We start from the raw sequence: 18,496 nt of genomic DNA on the forward strand, positions 1-18,496 counted from the left end.
GCGTACCACTTCCATTCCTTTCCCCATTCGGCCCATCTGTCCTCAGCCTCCCCACTGCCAGAGCGAGGCCACACCTAAACTGGAAGAACAGCACCTCATATCCCACCTAGGCGGTCCACAACCCAACAGCACGAACAGTGAATTATCCAGTTTCAGAATGAATCCACCCCCCTTCTCCTGAATTATACACTTCTCTTCCCACTCTCCCCATTCCTCCCCCCTCCTTTGCTACCTCCTTTTACTCATGATCCACCCACTCTCACTCCATGTCCCCTTCTCCACCTTTCCTGTCATCTATCACCCCCCCACCCGCGCAATGCCACATTGCACACCTCATCTCTCCATCAGACTCCACATCTGCAGCCCAGCCATCCCCATGTATCCCAGCCCAGTCATCCCCATGTATCCCAGTCCAGTCATCCCCATGTATCCCAGTATCCCAGTCATCCCCATGTATCCCAGCCCAGTCATCCCCATGTATCCCAGCCCAGTCATCCCCATGTATCCCAGTCCAGTCATCCCCATGTATCCCATCCCAGCCCAGCCATCCCCATGTATCCCAGTATCCCAGCCATCCCCATGTATCCCAGTATCCCAGCCATCCCCATGTATCCCAGCCCAGCCATCCCCATGTATCCCAGTCATCCCCATGTATCCCAGCCATCCCCATGTATCCCAGCCCAGCCATCCCCATGTATCCCAGCCCAGTCATCCCCATGTATCCCAGCCCAGCCATCCCCATGTATCCCAGTATCCCAGCCATCCCCATGTATCCCAGTATCCCAGTCATCCCCATGTATCCCAGCCCAGTCATCCCCATGTATCCCAGTCCAGTCATCCCCATGTATCCCAGCCCAGTCATCCCCATGTATCCCAGTCCAGTCATCCCCATGTATCCCAGCCCAGTCATCCCCATGTATCCCAGCCCAGTCATCCCCATGTATCCCAGTATCCCAGCCATCCCCATGTATCCCAGTATCCCAGCCATCCCCATGTATCCCAGCCCAGCCATCCCCATGTATCCCAGTCATCCCCATGTATCCCAGCCATCCCCATGTATCCCAGCCCAGTCATCCCCATGTATCCCAGCCCAGTCATCCCCATGTATCCCAGTAGCCCAGCCATCCCCATGTACCCAGCCCAGCCATCCCCATGTATCCCAGCCATCCCCATGTATCCCAGTATCCCAGCCCAGCCATCCCCATGTATCCCAGCCCAGCCATCCCCATGTACCATCAGCTTTTGTGTCCATTTCCATCCTTCTCTCCCCACCCAAATTATCTGCCAATCATCCTCTCCCAAACTGGATCCAGCCATCATGGCCAGCTCTTGCCTGACCCTTTCCCCTCTTCCTTCTACCAATTATTCCTCGTACCAAAGCATTGTCCATTTCCCTCCATAGGTGCTGCTTGAACCCCTGATATTCCACCTATCCATGTTCTCCACAGATGCTGCCTGACCCGCTGAGTTACTCCAGCACTCTGTGAAACGTCACCTATCCATGTTCTCCACAGATGCTGCCTGACCCATTGAGTTACTCCAGCACTCTGTGAAACGTCATCTATCCACGTTCTCCACAGATGCTGCCTGACCCGCTGAGTTACTCCAGCGTTTTGTGTCTGTGGTGCAGAGCAGCTTCTGCACATCCTTCCTTCGTCTGGTTTCCAGTACTTTGCCACTTTGATATTTCAATAAGCCTGGCCAACAGCCCCTCTTGGTCCTTTCTTCCCACCCCACCTCCTTGAACTCCTGTGCCTTGTAGGTAGCGGAGTGCATGGTCCCCTCTGGTGATGGACACTCTGCGGCAAGGAATGGTTCAACATGGTAATGGTAGTCATCAGGTAACGGTGATTCTCAAACTCTCAATGAAGTATGCATTGCCTTTTTTTAATTTAGATGCCAAATACAAACTATGCATGTCTTGCTAATGTATAAAGGATTGACACTCTAGATTATATTTAATTTTGTATGCTGGTAATAGATCTATTTTATACTGAAAACAGAATCTGTCACAAATTAAATAAACACATTTCAATCTAGTCTTTTGTATTGAATCATTCTCTGCAGCTGAACCAGTCTGTGGGGAGGGAATCTCCTTGTTGAATTTGGATCATCCATTACATTGGGGTGGGTCTAGATACAACTAAAATGTTCTCTTTGTATGTTTCAATGAAGAACATTATTCAGAAACCTGAGCAAGCTGGAGAAGGTCGGTAAAGAACTGACGATTGTTCTCACAGACGAATCTAGAGTTAATTGTTGCAGTTTAAAGGGAGGGGGCTGCTTAATGAAACAACAGTTCAACAGAGCTTTATTTGTCATTCGGTACCAAGGTACCGAACGAAACTACATAGCAGTCACACACAAAAAGAACACAAGACACATGACCCCAACACAAACGTCCATCACAGTGACTCCAAACACCCCCTCACTGTGATGGAGGCAAAAACTTCCACTCTCTTCCCCACGCCCACGGACAGACAGCTCGTCCCCGACCGACCCGCACAGTCCCCGCACAGTCCCCGCACATGACCACAAGGTCGTTTCTTTAAAATAAGTCATCTTTAGAGTTCTCTCATTGGAGGCTGGGTCATTATTTGCATTCATAACAGAGGTCAAGAGACTTTTGAATATGGACCATAAACATTGAAAATAATGACACATGTCCTGCAGCCCAGGATGTCAATGCCAAACATAATGTCAAGCTAAACTCATCCTCATCTGCCTGCACATAATCCATACCCCACCATATCTATGTGCCCTTCTAAAAGCCTCTTTAATGCCACTATCCGTCTCCCCCACCATCCCTGGCCAAGCATCCCAGGCACCTGCCATCCCCAGAACACAAACCTGCCCCACACATCTCGTTTAAACGTGTTCCTCTCACCTTAAAGACGTGCCCTGTAGTCTTTCACATATCCATCCTGGAAAAAGATGTCTACCCTCTCTATTCCTCAGATTTTATAAACTTCTCAGGTTTCATCCGAGCCTCCAATGCTGCAGAGAAGACAATACAACGTTTGTCCAGCCTCTCCTTATGGTTAATACCCACTAATCCAGGAAGCATTCTGATAATGGAATGCAAGGAATGAAGAGCTATTGGAGTAAGGCAGGAAAATTGCATTGAGATAGAAAACATACAACAATCTTGTTAAATAACTGGGTAATGAGAGGCTAAGTGGTTCGCTCATACTATTTCTGGTTTTCCCTTGAGATTTTGTTGAGGTTGAGGTTTGTATTTTCAGACACAGAGGGCAGTGATGTGGGGCCGTAATCTACATAATTTAGTTTAGTTTAGAGATAGAAAATAGGCCCTTTGGCTCATTGAGTCAACACCAACCAGTGATCCCCATGCATTAACACTCCTACACACTAGGGTCTATTTACATTTTTACCAAGCCAATTAGCTTACAAACCTGTACATCGTTGGAATGTAGGAGGAAATGGAGCACCCAGAGAAAACTCACGCAGGTCATGGGGAGAACGTACAAACTCCATACAGAGAGCACCCATGGTCAGGGACGAAGCCGGGTACCTGGCGCCGTGAAGCAGCTGTGCCACCGTGCCACCCGTGAACCTTCAGACATAGAACATGCAGCAAACATCTGTACAGCATTGGGGGGTCAGCCTAGATTATGCATCCAACTTCCCAGAAACACAGTTTGAATGTACAACCTACTGACTCAGATAGGTAGCACAGACCAAACCAAAGCTGGAACACAATACATAAAGATATAATCGTTTGACTTCATGGAATCCCATCAGCTGACTACAATTATTAGGTCACTTTTTCTGAACAGCAATTTTGAGGAATTCTCCAAGGGTTGAGGAAGAATGTTCCTTGCTGTCTACGCCCAAACTATCACCTTGGTGCTGGCTCATTTGAGTTTCTCCCCCTGCTGCCACACATGGCCGCTGGTTTACACTGGGCTGAGGCACTTCCCTCTTCAATGCATTGGAGAAATACACCATGAACATGTGTTAAAATTATTGATTTATTTAAAACAATCCAAAACAATCACATTTTGACAAATAAGTTATCTCATGCTTTCAAGGTAAAAACGAGAGCCACACTCAGCCAGCAAGGAGGATTGTGCCAGCCTTTGACCATGTCCTTGCAGCTAATCAGGAACGGAAGGGAAGTGAAAATAGGAGAAGGAGAAGCAGACAAACTGAGTAAACTGGAGGTTCCTCCAGGCACCACTTACAGTGAATGGAAGCAGATTGGTTTGCACAATATAAATATGTAGAAAATGCTCTGTAGCTGAGAAAAGAGATGCTCTGGAGTCCAACCCCCTGGCATCTGAATCTGCATCACACTTGGCTGCTCACCACGGACAATCCAGATCACACGTGCAGACAGGATAACTGGAGAAAGGGAATGTATCATAGGCTGATCCTCAACTTGTACTATGCCGACTGTCCACTAGGATCCACTGGGAACGTTGGCATGTGTTTTTTCGCTCTTTGATTGAAGGGCAGACACTCATTGCTGCCCCACCCCACTGTTCTGGCAGAGATCTGCTCTCAGTGAAGTAACTGAGGAGCGGGCTGGTAAATGGGTACAAGCACCACTTCAATGTTCTCACACCAAGCTTAGACACTACATCCTGCACATCCTTGCTGTGCAATTGAATAAATTCTCAACAAAAGATCGACTTCCATTGAAATAAAAGCTTTTGCAAAATAACATTTCATTAAAAAATATATTTTGTTCTGGAAGAGCACAATGTAAAATCCATCACGTTTCCACGATACAGATTATGGGGACAACAGAAATTGGCATAAAGACATTGAAGTAGGGATGGACTGCACCCCAGGGACAGGATTTGCCAGATTAAGATTTGCTGCCTCTTAATCCAGCTGCAGAAGACCTTCTCTACACAGATGTTCAGCTCCTGGCCCTGGGGTGAAATCCAGATCTGGTGTACACGTCATCATTCTGGGCAAGTTGGGTCTAGTTTCTAACCACAAATACACAGCCCCAAACTCAATGTGACTTTGACGAATCTCACATGGATAAAAAACTGAAAAACTTTTGTGTTGGACAACTTGAGGTATGATGAACCCTGCATCTAATGTTTGAGAACCTGCAATACTTACCTTGCACAATAAAATATATCCTTGGTAGACACAAAATGCTGGAGTAACTCAACGGGTCAGGCAGCATCTCTGGAGAGAAGGAATAGGTGACATTTCGGGTCGAGACCCGAAGGGTCCTTCTCTCCAGAGATGCTACCTGATCCGTTGAGTTACTCCAGCATTTTGTGTCTACCTTCGATTTAAACCAGCATCTGCAGTTCTCTTTCCTACAGTAAAATATATCCTTTGTATAGATGCTCCAATATCAACACAGAGTGTTGTATATAAATACTCTAATATCACAGGGTGTTGAATATAATTTCTCCAATATCAACACCGGGTGCATAAGACAAGGCAAGACTGCATCTCTGGGACCAACAATCCTCAACTCAAGTACAAATAGTTTCAAAACATAGACATATAAAATGGTTATTTGACTTCTGGTGGCAAGGTTGGGTGATTTAAAGAGGTGTGATCACTGGCCTGTCAGGTCTAGCAATCAAATCTACATTTCCAAAACTGGATTGTTTTTATTAGCAATCTTGAAATTCCCTTTTTTAAAAACCTGCAAATCTCATTTGACATTCATAATTAAATCAAGAAGAATGAAGTAATAAACTAGCTCTCTACAAATATTTTTGATGTAATATTGTTAATGTAAATGTTAAAGGCATTTTGGAGAACACCGACTCAAAGATTTACATTTGGCTCATTGTGGCATCTCAGTTAAAATGTCCGTTCCTCCAATATACATTTTTGTTTGTAAATATCAAAACCGCAAAAAAAACAAATTGCACTGTAGGATTGTATTCAATCTTCAATATATAATCTTCAATGACCCGCATGTTGGCTTTACACCCCATTAGGTGTGAGCTTTGAGGAGGGGCTTTGATTGGGCCGGGACAGTGTTCCTTGTGTTCTGCCAGTCCAGGCTACACCTCGGCAGCATCTCACGCAAGTAGTTTGGATTCAGTCAGCGAGTCCATTACCGATGATCACACTGGGGCAATGTTCACTCAGGATCCCAGAAAATGAAACCGAAGACTGGCGTGAAAATTTACCCAAAGCCCTCATCCTTACACCTATGGGGGAAAAAATAATACATTTTGTTTTAAACACATTTTGGAAAGATAGAGAGGATAATGTAATAAATATTCATGGTACAAAGCATTTGGACTCATTTCTAGAGAAAACCAATTGAAAACAAGATGGCTGTGTGAACAGCAAGCACAGTGTGGATCGCATTGGGTGGCGTAGTAGCCTCTGGTGCAGTACCAACTCCACACCTCCAGTGACCAACTTGACCTGCTGCCGTTCGTGTGGAATTCATACATCCTCCCTGTGACCACCTGGGTTTCCTTTCACATCCCAAAGACTGCACATCAGTAGGTTAAGTTGCCTCTATAAAATAGGAATGGCTTCTATGAACCACTGGTTCTGCTGGCTTGGCATAGTCGCAGTGTCCATGCTCCACCACGATGAACTGTTCAAACCTCAGGCTCACGTCTGACATTTATGGAGAGGAGAGGCAAGTGATCAGAGCCCTGACTATTATCCACCTCACTTATTATTACAAAACCCCTTTGTCTACGTCTTTCATCTGATGTCAAACGGATTGCCTGTCGTTGAACAATTTCCTATGTTTGATGATTTTCCGTTTCTAATGCTGGACACCAGGTGGCAGAAGAGGACCACATTAGCCTGGAATGCAGAGGTGTAGGTGGTCTTCCCACTCCGGCCCTGAAACCACACCCACCACGACCACCTCATCGAAGGCTGGGGTTAAGGTTTGAAAGTGCAGGAGGGAGTGGAGGTGGGGGCAGGGAGGGAGAAGAGAGAAGGAGGAAGCGAGGGAGAGATTTGGGCTGAGAGAGGGGAGTGGTTGGAGGAAGAAAGGAAAGAAATGACAGGAGAGATAAAGTGGTCTAGAGAGGGGTGGTGGAAGGAGGAGGAGAATGTCCACAGGTGTGCAGAGAGGGCACAGCAGTCTTGGCTCCACACCTGTCCGACTTACACGTTGATTCAGGGCATAGTAGACCCAGTCTAGTAGAGCAGTCACGTCTGTGTAAACTCCTGGTCGATCCACGCGAGCACAGCCTGTCCCCCAGCTCACGATGCCAATCTGTTGCCAATACCGGTGACGGTAAACCAATGGGCCCCCGCTGTCTCCCTGGAAAGAAAAGAACGCCAAATTCACCAGATTAACAAGAACCGTGCTTTGGTGGTGACAGTGTACAATAACAAACATGGATCAAGGAACAGGAGGCGGCCATTCAGTCCCTTGAGGCTATCCCAGTCTGTTAACAATCTCCGTGCACTTCTTAATACCCTCGCCCAATAACTTTCTGGCTCTGTCTTAAACACTCACGTACCCTTCCCACCAACTTTCATGAACCCTCCCCAGCACCGTCTTCCCCCAACCAATTTTACTCGACTGGGACGGATCTTTTCCATTAATTGCCCTCCTCATGTGCATCACAGCAGAAGGTCTTGGTGATGAAACACTGTCTGTTAGATTGTTGATGCACATTCCACTCAGCTATCTGCAACACAGGACACCAAGATTACAAGGTGGATTTCAGTCACCAGGTTCTTCTGTGTTTAGATTTACATTGGCGAGAATGTCCATCTCTCTGGATCACAGGTAGTCCACTCATCTGATCTGTTGTCAGTGTTGAATGGCTTTGCAGCCTACCAGACTCAAGTTACAACATGAAATAGACTCAACATTTTCTAATTCAGACTTGAGATGTGGCCAACATTTACAGCACGTCCATTGTTCCCGGGGAAGTGGTGACATAACTTGGCCAACCTTGCTGGGACACTTGAGTAGGCAACTGCCTAGGGACCTGAACAGGGCATGTTAGCTGGATGACAGCCAAAAACAAAATGACAAATATCTTTCCCTAAAGGATATTAATGAACCAGTTGCATTAATCAGACAACCAAACAGTCTCAAAATCCATTATCATTACCAACATCACCAGATGCATCTATTTAAACACCAAATTCAAATTCTTCATGAGATTTTTTGGGATATTAACCAATGTATGTTCATATTTTAGCCAGCAACATAATGGACAAACACACCCTTGTAGGCTAATGGATGTTTGAAGAAAGGGCAGGACCCAAAATATCACCTCTCCTTTTTCTCCAGAGATGCTGCCTGACCGCTGAGTTACTCCAGCACTTTGTGTCCATCTTGTATCGACCGGCATCTGCAGCTCTTTGTTTCTACATAATGGGCTTTTCCAAGTCCTTAGTTCCAGTTAGATGGAGAATCAACATCATTAACCATCGGCTTGCATTTTCTTCCTTTCTATAAAGCATCTTTAGCTTTCTCAGAACCTCATTTCCAAAACATCCTATTCCAAGTCCTATCACCAAAAGATATTATCAGGCAGACAGAAGAAACAATTCCAACTGCTGGGAACTTTGACTCTAAGTCAATGACCCACAAAGATGGTGTTGAGAATGTTGAGACCATTTATTGGGAGCACATAGAAGCCCTGTGCAAACTGTTGATGGAGGTGAGCATCTCACAACTACCTGCACGTCCCATCAGGCAACTCCTTCCCGAGGGAGGCAGACCATGGTTTCCATGTTGGCTTCATTCGCCACTTCACAAGCAAGTTAACCTCAGTTACAGGAGATGGACGGAACTGAAGGCGGCACCATTGATGGCCTCACTCAAAAAGTAAACTTTAGCGTAGACTCAGCAGGACAATGTAGCGGGAAGTGGTTCTTTACATACACAATGGGTTGAAAGAAGGGCGAGTGAGACTCATGTGAAGTTTAAGAATAAGGGGTAGGCCATTTAGAACAGAGATGAGGAAAAACGTTTTCAGTCCGAGTTGTGAATCTGTGGAATTCTCTGCCTCAGAAGGCAGTGGAGGCCAATTCTCTGAATGCATTCAGGAGAGAGCTAGATAGAGCTCTTAAGGATAGCGGAGTCAGGGGGTATGGGGAGAAGGCAGGAACGGGGTACTGATTGAGAATGATCAGCCATGATCACATTGAATGGCGGTGCTGACTCAAAGGGCCGAATGGCCTACTCCTGCACCTATTGTCTAAGTCTGCATCTACCTCCACCAAGGTACCATCTATATCCACCAAGGTACCATCTACCTCCACCAAGGTACCATCTATATCCACCAAGGTACCATCTATATCCACCAAGGTACCATCTACCTCCACCAAGGTACCATCTATATCCACCAAGGTACCATCTATATCCACCAAGGTACCATCTATATCCACCAAGGTATCATCTATATCCACCAAGGTACCATCTATATCCACCAAGGTACCATCTATATCCACCAAGGTACCATCTATATCCACCAAGGTACCATTTCACCCGCTCACTTTCTCACCCCCCCCCCCTTTCTATCAATTTCTGCCTTAAAAATATCGACAACTGCAAAAACAAGTCCCAAATACTAACTTATGTAAAATACGTGGTTAGTGTCAACTTTCTGATCGATTTTGGTAGGAGGGAAAAGCAGTTTGTGTATTGGTTGAGAAATAAAGGCCAAATGCTCTGGGATGAACCATCAATCTTTAAAATCACAAAGAGGTTTGATAGGGAAATAAAGGATCTGTGTTAGATTGGGGTGGGGGTAGAAATGCAGAACACGGGGCCAGGAAGAGATGATTACTTCAGGTTGGCTTTGTTTACTTGCACTGTATTGGGCTTTTCATTTAGGGAACTTTTTAAAGTTTGTTTATTATATTATCATATCATATCATATCATATATATACAGCCGGAAACAGGCCTTTTCGGCCCTCCAAGTCCGTGCCGCCCAGCGATCCCCGCACATTAACACTATCCTACACCCACTAGGGACAATTTTTACATTTACATTTACCCAGCCAATTAACCTACATACCTGTACGTCTTTGGAGTGTGGGAGGAAACCGAAGATCTCGGAGAAAACCCACGCAGGTCACGGGGAGAACGTACAAACTCCTTACAGTGCAGCACCCGTAGTCAGGATCGAACCTGAGTCTCCAGCGCTGCATTCGCTGCATTCGCTGTAAAGCAGCAACTCTACCGCTGCGCTACCGTGCCGCCCATCTATGAGTACTGTGTGTACAAATCTGAAGAAGGATCTCGACCCGAAATGTCACCCATTCCTTCTCTCCAGAGATGCTGCCTGACCCGCTGAATTACTCCAGCATTTTGTGTCTACCTTCGGTTTAAACCGGCAGCTGCAGTTCTTTCCTACTCGTGTTTGTTGTGCTGCTGCATGTAAGAATTTTATTGTTCTGTTTTGGTACGTATGACAATAAAACATTCTTGACTCTCGACTGATTTTCCAAGAAGGAGTTGGGAAACAAAGGGCAAGGGTGGAAGGGCATTGGAGACCATAAACACCAGCTTCTATGTTGAGAATTTGTCAGGCCTTCACACTGGGATGTGGCAATGGCCCTCTGAGATATGTACCTTACCGGTAATTATACAGCATTCCTCCATTGTATGCTGAGTTCAATCAACTGTTTAAATGGTTTAGTTAGATGACAGACCTCTGCTTCCACACACAAGTACAAATTTGGATCCCAGAACAAGTTATACAGCCCAAACCGGCTCTACATTTAATCAGGTCATGATCATACCAATCGCAAGATTAGAATTTTCAAGCACTGTGATAACCTTCCTCCCCAAGTATCTGCCAACCGCTATCTTAAAATATTCAACATCAAAGGAAGAGAATTCCAGAGACCCAACTGTTAAGAGAAAAAACAAAATGGCCACACAGATTTAAAGAGGTGACCGTTAATTTTGCAAAACAAGGTCTCTAGTGCCCACATGAGAGATTGTCAATAAGTTTCAGATCAGATCCTGTATCAGTTAAGTTCCTCGCACTTCCAAACGTCAATAGATAAGGAATTTTTCCTGTTTCATGAATTTCTTGCCTCTCTCTCTCTCTCTCTTGGACCATCTCCTGCCTTTGTTCCTTTCCCGTACTTCCTCCCCTCCCCATCAATCACCCATTCATAAATTCCATCTCTCCAGAGATGCTGCCTGTCCCGCTGAGTTACTCCAGCATTTTGTGTCTAGCCATTCATACAGGTTCAATGCTATCCCACTTTTGCATCCACTCACTACACATCTGGGACAATTTTACAAAGGCCGATTAACCTACAAACCCGCACATCTTTGGGATGTGGGAAGAGCCAGAGTACCTGGATGAAACTCACAGGGAGAGCATGCAAACTCCACACAGACAGGACCCATAGTCAGAATGGAACCTGGGTCTCTGGTGTTGTCAGGCAGCAGCTCTACCCGCTGTGCTACTCGGCTGCTCTAATCTTGCAAAACATCTCAGAAATGCTTGAAGTGCACAAAGGGATCAGGTGTTAATGTGTGACACATACCTGACATGCATCCACTAAACCCTCCAGATAGCCTGCACACAGCATATGCTTCGTGATCCTTCCAGAGTAATACGCCCTCTGATTGCAAACAGCTCGCTGGATCACCGTCACGTTGGCCTGCTGCAGGATGGAAGATACTTCACCTTTGTACAAAAATAAAAACACACAAAGTCAGAGGAGGAAAGACGGCCCGATACACCATCCAACCAAGACAAGGACTCGATTGTAATCATGTATTGGCTTTCTGCTGACAAGCTTTTCACTGTACCTCGGTACATGTAACAATAAACTAAACTCAACTCAGACAACTCTCCTAGTGACACACAGAGGCTGCCTTCTTTTAGATCGAGTTGCTGACCACAGCACCCTCTCCCTGGCAAGACTGGGACCTTCCATTGTGGCTTTGACCCATCTCAACCAGCACAGATCACCTGGCCTCATCACAATTCTATTTATTGACTGTGTTGAGAACAAATCAGGTGCACAAATTGCCCACTGTGTAATAAAGGCTAAGCTTCAAAATCATCTCATTTGCCTTTAGGAATTTTTGAAAAGGTCATGAAGATAATAATGCCTATATTCTTCTGCACGTGTCATCTTGTAAGGTTTGACCCAGAGCCAGTGACACGGAAGGAAAGGGTTCCGGCAATCTGCCCAATTACCATGACATTCGTGGTGTGTAACAACTCAAGGAGGAATGGAAAGGTTGTGTGAGTGGGCGGATACATGGCAGATGCAGTTTAATGTAGATAAGTGTGAGGTTATTCACTTTGGAAGTAAGAATAGAAAGGCAGATTATTATCTGAATGGTGTCAAGTTAGGAGGAGGGGGAGTTCAACGAGATCTGGGTGTCCTAGTGCATCAGTCAATGAAAGGAAGCATGCAGGTACAGCAGGCAGTGAAGAAAGCCAATGGAATGTTGGCCTTCGTAACAAGAGGAGTTGAGTATAGGAGCAAAGAGGTCCTTCTACTGTTGTACCGGGCCCTGGTGAGACCGCACCTGGAGTACTGTGTGCAGTTTTGGTCTCCGAATTTGAGGAAGGATATTCTTGCTATGGAGGGCGTGCAGCGTAGGTTCACTAGGTTAATTCCCGGAATGGCAGGACTGTCGTATGTTGAAAGGCTGGAGCGATTGGGCTTGTATACACTGGAATTTAGAAGGATGAGGGGGGATCTTATTGAAACATATAAGATAATTAGGGGATTGGACACATTAGAGGCAGGAAACATGTTCCCAATGTTGGGGGAGTCCAGAACAAGGGGCCACAGTTTAAGAATAAGGGGTAGGCCATTTAGAACGGAGATGAGGAAGAACTTTTTCAGTCAGAGAGTGGTGAAGGTGTGGAATTCTCTGCCTCAGAAGGCAGTGGAGGCCAGTTCGTTGGATGCTTTCAAGAGAGAGCTGGATAGAGCTCTTAAGGATAGCGGAGTGAGGGGGTATGGGGAGAAGGCAGGAACGGGGTACTGATTGAGAGTGATCAGCCATGATCGCATTGAATGGCGGTGCTGGCTCGAAGGGCTGAATGGCCTACTCCTGCACCTATTGTTTATTGTCTATTGAAATGGTTCTAATTTATTATGCAGTCTCCTGCTGGGAAATGTAGCAGCAAGTTATTTCAGACGATCAAGATGGCAGCGCTGTAAGGCGGAGTGGAAATGTTCCTTCATGCTCACGTTCCTGCAAGTGGCCAATGTTGACTTTATGCACAAATAACTAACTATAGTCCAATTAATGCAGAAATGACTTTGCTTTTACTCAGAAGTCACTGCAGTTTGTGAATTCTACTCATTAAACAGTCATTAAGAAGTGAGTTAACTGTGTTGTACAAAGGGCTAGTGAATCATAAATACCATGAAATAGTGGCTGAGAGTGGTGGCAACAAGTACACTGATACATGAAACACGCTACACAATGCATACATGATGCAGCATGTATACCGATACATGAAACACGCTACACAATGCATACATGATGCATAATGTATACTGATACATGAAACACGCTACATAATGCATACATGATGCAGCATGTATACCGATACATGAAACACGCTACACAATGCATACATGATGCATAATGTAGACTGATACATGCTACACACTGCATCGTTACTGTATTTGTCAGACATGCTACTGAAGATTTTCTCGATAACATTTCCAATAATCCATTGAAGAAAGGTTGCCATAGTAAGTTCTATTTTTATTCATTACCTCAATAGCCTTTAAGCTTTATATGTGCAAAATATGTAATAGGAAATATCTGAAAATTATTGGAGAGCTAAAATGTTTCACAACAATATAGACTATTCAACTCGTCATGTTTGTGCTTGTTGTCAAAACAATCCTATCAACATCATTCCCCCACTTACATCCCTGTAAACTGTTCCCCATCATATGTCAAAGAAATTCATCTCATTCCCCCACCACCCACCTACACCAGGGACAATTTACAGTGGGCAACTCATTAACCAACTGTGTGGCTTTGGGAAGTCACAGGAAGAACCTGCAGAATCTACATGGACTACACTGGTGGTCAGGATCACACCTGGGTCACTGGAGCCAAGCCAGCAGAACTACCTGCCGCACCACGCCACCTCCAGCTGAATAGTACTGCCATGGAGCAGAGAACTTCTCTTATTCAGCTGTGGTTGAATGTCAACAGATAAGGAATTTGGGTGCCAAGGTAGCGGAGATGAAAGCAGGTTGGTACAGCACAGCTGCAGGGAAGTGGGGATGTTATCGATACCACCACACAGATAATATATTCATAACGTCATAAGATCATGAATAGGAATAGAATTAGGCCATTCGGCCCATCAAGTCTACTCCGCCATTCAATCATGGCTGATCTATCTCTCCCTCCTAACCCCATTCTCCTGCCTTCTCCCCATAACCTCTGACACCTGCACTAATCAAGAATCTATCTTTCTCTGCCTTAAAAATATCCACTGACTTGTGGCCTCCACAACCTCCTGTGGCAAAGAATTCCACAGATTCACCATCCTCTGACTAAGGAAAATTCTCCTCATCTCCTCCCTAAAAGAACATCCTTTAATTCTGAGGCTGTGACCTCTAGTCTTAGACTCTCCCACTAGTGGAAACATCCTCTCCACATCCACTCTATCCAAGCCTTTCACTATTCTGTATGTTTCAATGAGGTCCCCCCCTCATTCTTCTAAACTCCAGTGAGTACAGGCCCAGTGCTGACAAACAGTTATCAAAGGTTAACTCACTCATTCCTGGGATCATTCTTGTAAACCTCGTCTGGACCCTCTCCAGAGCCAGCACATCCTTCCTCAGATATGGGGCCCAACATTGCTCACGATATTCCAAATGCGGCCTTATAGAGCCTCAGCATTACATCCTTGTTTTTGTATACAAGTTACTTTTAGTATTCAGGTTACTTTTACCCCTGCCTCATAGTCAACAGCAACCAATCCATAATTACCAAATTCTTTCCTGTAACCCCAGCCTGTGACCCATGGCTTTGCATTCTGAATGGGCATGGCATAGTTGGGTAAACAAACTGGACGGATGAAATCTAGGGAAAGAAATGAAAAGAATTATATAGAAGAAGATATTGTGTTCACAGCAAAATAAATGGCAGAGACATGTCTGATAGAGATAGCAAATCTGTGTCTGTATCTTGATGTAGTCACTCACCACCACTGGTGTCGCATACGTTGACATTACATATCCAAAAACATTGGAGTGGCCAGTTTGAAAATATTCATCTTTTGGGGGGGGAAAAAAGGAAAACTCTTTTCTTCTGCTCCTCTTTCATACATGGCGGCAGAATGTTCAATCTGTTTCATTTCTTGCTGTGATAAATTGGTACCATTGACACATTAGGCTCCTTCCTTAAACTGTTAAACTGTTCGTAGCTCTGCAATTAGATGTGTCCACTCTTGCTCCCAATGTTGGGGGAGTCCAAAACAAGGGGCCACAGTTTAAGAATAAGGGGTAGGCCATTTAGAACTGAGATGAGGAAAAACGTTGTCAGTCAGAGAGTTGTGAATCTGTGGAATTCTCTGCCTCAGAAGGCAGTGGAGAGCAATTCTCTGAATGCATTCAAGAGAGAACTAGATAGAGCTCAAGGATAGCGGAGACAGGGGGTATGGGGAGAAGGCAGGAACAGGGTACTGATTGAGAATGATCAGCCATGATCACATTGAATGGCGGTGCTGGCTCGAAGGGCTGAATGGCCTCCTCCTGCACCTATTGTCTCTTGCTCTGGGGATCCATGCCCTGATGGATGTTGTAACTGGGCAATGGTCAACTACACCGTGGGCCAGTCAGAGTAAGTGTGTAACCACATCCTGCCCATTCAGTGTGGCTCGGATCAAACACGAGTTGCCAAAAATGGGGCCTCATGGTGGCGTAGCGGTAGAGTTGCTGCCTTATGGGCCAGAGACCCAAGTTTGATCCTGACTTTGGGTCCTATCTGTTCGGAGTTTATACGTTCTCTCTGTGACCTCCTGGGTTTTCTCCGGGTGTACTGGTTTCCTCCCACACTCCAAACACATACAGGTTGTAGGTTAATTGGCTTTGGTTAAATTGTAAATTGTTCCTGGTGTGTGTGGTATTGTGTGAGTGTGCGGGGATCATTGGTCAGTCTGGGCTGGGTGGTCGGAAGGGGCCTGTTTATGCGCTGTATGCTTAAAGCCCAACATGGCTGGAATAACGTGAATGATTTGGACTATACTATTCAACTGACAACTGGCGCACCCGACCCCACAGAAGGTAGACCCTTACTACACCAAGAACCTCCCACCCCCAAAGTTGATCAACTATTGGCAGCAAGATAAATATTGTGGAAAGATAGCGTGAATCTGGCTGTGAATGGGGAAGGCATCCCTGGGAGGGGCAAAACTCACTTGCCAGAGGTTAACAGTGCTTTCATTCATATTGTCCATTGTTAATGCAGACTATGCCTCACCTGTGTAGGGCAAGGATGATCTCATTTTCACCAGTGCAATGTCAAAGTCACTGGTCGAGGGGTCATAGTTCCCGTTTGTGATGATTTTCTTGACAGAATAGGTATTCCCTCCAGAGTAGAGGGTCTCACTTCCAGCAAACACCTTCCAGTTTGCTACCTGCTGATATTCCCTGTAACAAACAACTCCCGTCACCACTGATCCCCAAACACAACACTTGTGACCCCAGCCTTTCAGCAAATTGAAGAACTTGCCCTTATATAAACATTGGTCAATGGTCAATGGTCTGGCTGAGAATGAGCTTTACTTTGGATCTATCTGTTCCTGTTCATGGAGTGTTTGAAAGTGCAACTTACCTATCATCCCCATGCCCACCGTCCCCGTGCCCACCGTCCCCGTGCCAACCGTCCCCGTGCCAACCGTCCCCGTGCCAACCGTCCCCGTGCCAACCGTCCCCGTGCCAACCGTCCCCGTGCCAACCGTCCCCGTGCCAACCGTCCCCGTGCCAACCGTCCCCGTGCCAACCGTCCCCGTGCCAACCGTCCCCGTGCCAACCGTCCCCGTGCCAACCGTCCCCGTGCCAACCGTCCCCGTGCCAACCATCCCCGTGCCAACCATCCCCGTGCCAACCATCCCCGTGCCAACCATCCCCGTGCCAACCATCCCCGTGCCAACCATCCCCGTGCCAACCATCCCCGTGCCAACCATCCCCGTGCCAACCATCCCCGTGCCAACCATCCCCGTGCCAACCATCCCCGTGCCAACCATCCCCGTGCCAACCATCCCCGTGCCAACCATCCCCGTGCCAACCATCCCCGTGCCAACCATCCCCATGCCAACCATCCCCATGCCAACTACCTAGTAACTCTCCATACTATGAGCATTAAACAGCACATGGCCCATTACCATGGCATCTGAATATTTCTACCTACTTCCACCCATTCTTCTGTATTCAACCAACCGCAAATGTAAGAATTCCTCAAATCCCATCCTAAGCTCTTACCCTTCGCCTTAAATCTGCAGAATGAATAGTGGAGAGCGCAGAGACTAAGGGCTGGTCAGGGGAAAGTATCTCACTCCCTACCCCATCTCATCTCCGCCTGAATTTTGTGTACCTCAATCAGGGCAGCCCCCAGCTATCTCTGCTCCAAAGAAAACCAACCCAACCTATCCAAAGTCTAGTCACAACTGAAACACTCCACTCTTGGCAACATCCCCTGTACCTCCCCAGTGTGATCACACCATGCCAGGCAGCAATGTACACAATCCTCCAGTGTGATCGAACTAATACTTTGTAAAGTTGCTCCATAAATGACCCTGTCCGTACACGGATATCCCAGCCAATGAAGGCAAGTATCGCAGATGGCTGCTTAAACACCTCTGCTCCTACGTTTAGACATGTACCCTCAGCCCACATTGTGCTTGCACATGCAGTGTGCACTGAGCTACAGTGTAAAACCCAGCTACAGTGTAAAACCCAGCTACAGTGGAAAACCCAGCTACAGTGTAAAACCCAGCTACAGTGTAAAACCCAGCTACAGTGTAAAACCCAGCTACAGTGTAAAACCCAGCTACAGTGTAAAACCCAGCTACAGTGTGAAACCCAGCTAGTGTGAAACCCAGCTACAGTGTGAAACCCAGCTAGTGTGAAACCCAGCTAGTGTGAAACCCAGCTACAGTGTAAAACCCAGCTACAGTGTAAAACCCAGCTACAGTGTAAAACCCAGCTACAGTGTAAAACCCAGCTACAGTGTAAAACCCAGCTAGTGTGAAACCCAGCTAGTGTGAAACCCAGCTAGTGTGAAACCCAGCTACAGTGTAAAACCCAGCTACAGTGTAAAACCCAGCTAGTGTAAAACCCAGCTACAGTGTAAAACCCAGCTAGTGTAAAACCCAGCGACAGTGTAAAACCCAGCTACAGTGTAAAACCCAGCGACAGTGTAAAACCCAGCGACAGTGTAAAACCCAGCTACAGTGTAAAACAACTTAGCTTTGAACAATATTCAGTCAAATCAAACCTTGTGGGGGAGGAGCGTGGAGTGTGTATAGTGGAGCGTGCAGGGGAGGAGCGTGGAGTGCGTATAGTGGAGCGTGT

At 46.2% G+C, this 18,496-nt stretch overlaps 2 protein-coding genes across 3 annotated transcripts in view; one reads left to right on the forward strand and one right to left on the reverse strand.

Annotated features, from left to right (window-relative positions):
- The first annotated feature begins 244 nt into the window (after positions 1-244).
- Positions 245-1,413, forward strand: LOC144608785 (uncharacterized). Its single transcript, XM_078426880.1, has 2 exons — positions 245-1,158; positions 1,191-1,413. Exons 1-2 carry the CDS (start codon positions 245-247, stop codon positions 1,411-1,413), a joined length of 1,137 nt encoding a protein of 378 aa, XP_078283006.1.
- Positions 1,414-5,225: 3,812 nt separating this feature from the next.
- Positions 5,226-18,496, reverse strand: part of LOC144608667 (transmembrane protease serine 4-like) — a 50,493-nt gene continuing 37,222 nt past the window's right edge. For both annotated transcript variants that reach the window (XM_078426654.1, XM_078426653.1), the window contains exons 9-13: positions 16,404-16,573; positions 14,913-15,005; positions 11,465-11,607; positions 7,097-7,252; positions 5,226-6,164 (exon numbers count right to left, since the gene is read on the reverse strand). In XM_078426654.1, coding sequence (XP_078282780.1) covers positions 6,159-6,164; positions 7,097-7,252; positions 11,465-11,607; positions 14,913-15,005; positions 16,404-16,573 — 568 coding nt within the window. In that variant the 3' untranslated portion in view covers positions 5,226-6,158. The remainder of the gene's footprint in view (positions 6,165-7,096; positions 7,253-11,464; positions 11,608-14,912; positions 15,006-16,403; positions 16,574-18,496) is intronic.

This window comes from Rhinoraja longicauda, chromosome 32 (genome assembly GCF_053455715.1).
Source record: "Rhinoraja longicauda isolate Sanriku21f chromosome 32, sRhiLon1.1, whole genome shotgun sequence".
NCBI classification, from domain to species: domain Eukaryota; kingdom Metazoa; phylum Chordata; class Chondrichthyes; order Rajiformes; family Arhynchobatidae; genus Rhinoraja; species Rhinoraja longicauda.

What these genes read in the sequence shown, in the direction of transcription:
- LOC144608785 (XM_078426880.1), top strand. Translation starts at nt 245, where the DNA reads ATGATCCACCCACTCTCACTCCATGTCCCCTTCTCCACCTTTCCTGTC. An exon ending in GCCCAGCCATCCCCATGTAT is followed by an intron (nt 1,159 to 1,190) that starts CCCAGCCATCCC and finishes CCAGTATCCCAG; the next exon opens with CCCAGCCATCCCCATGTATC.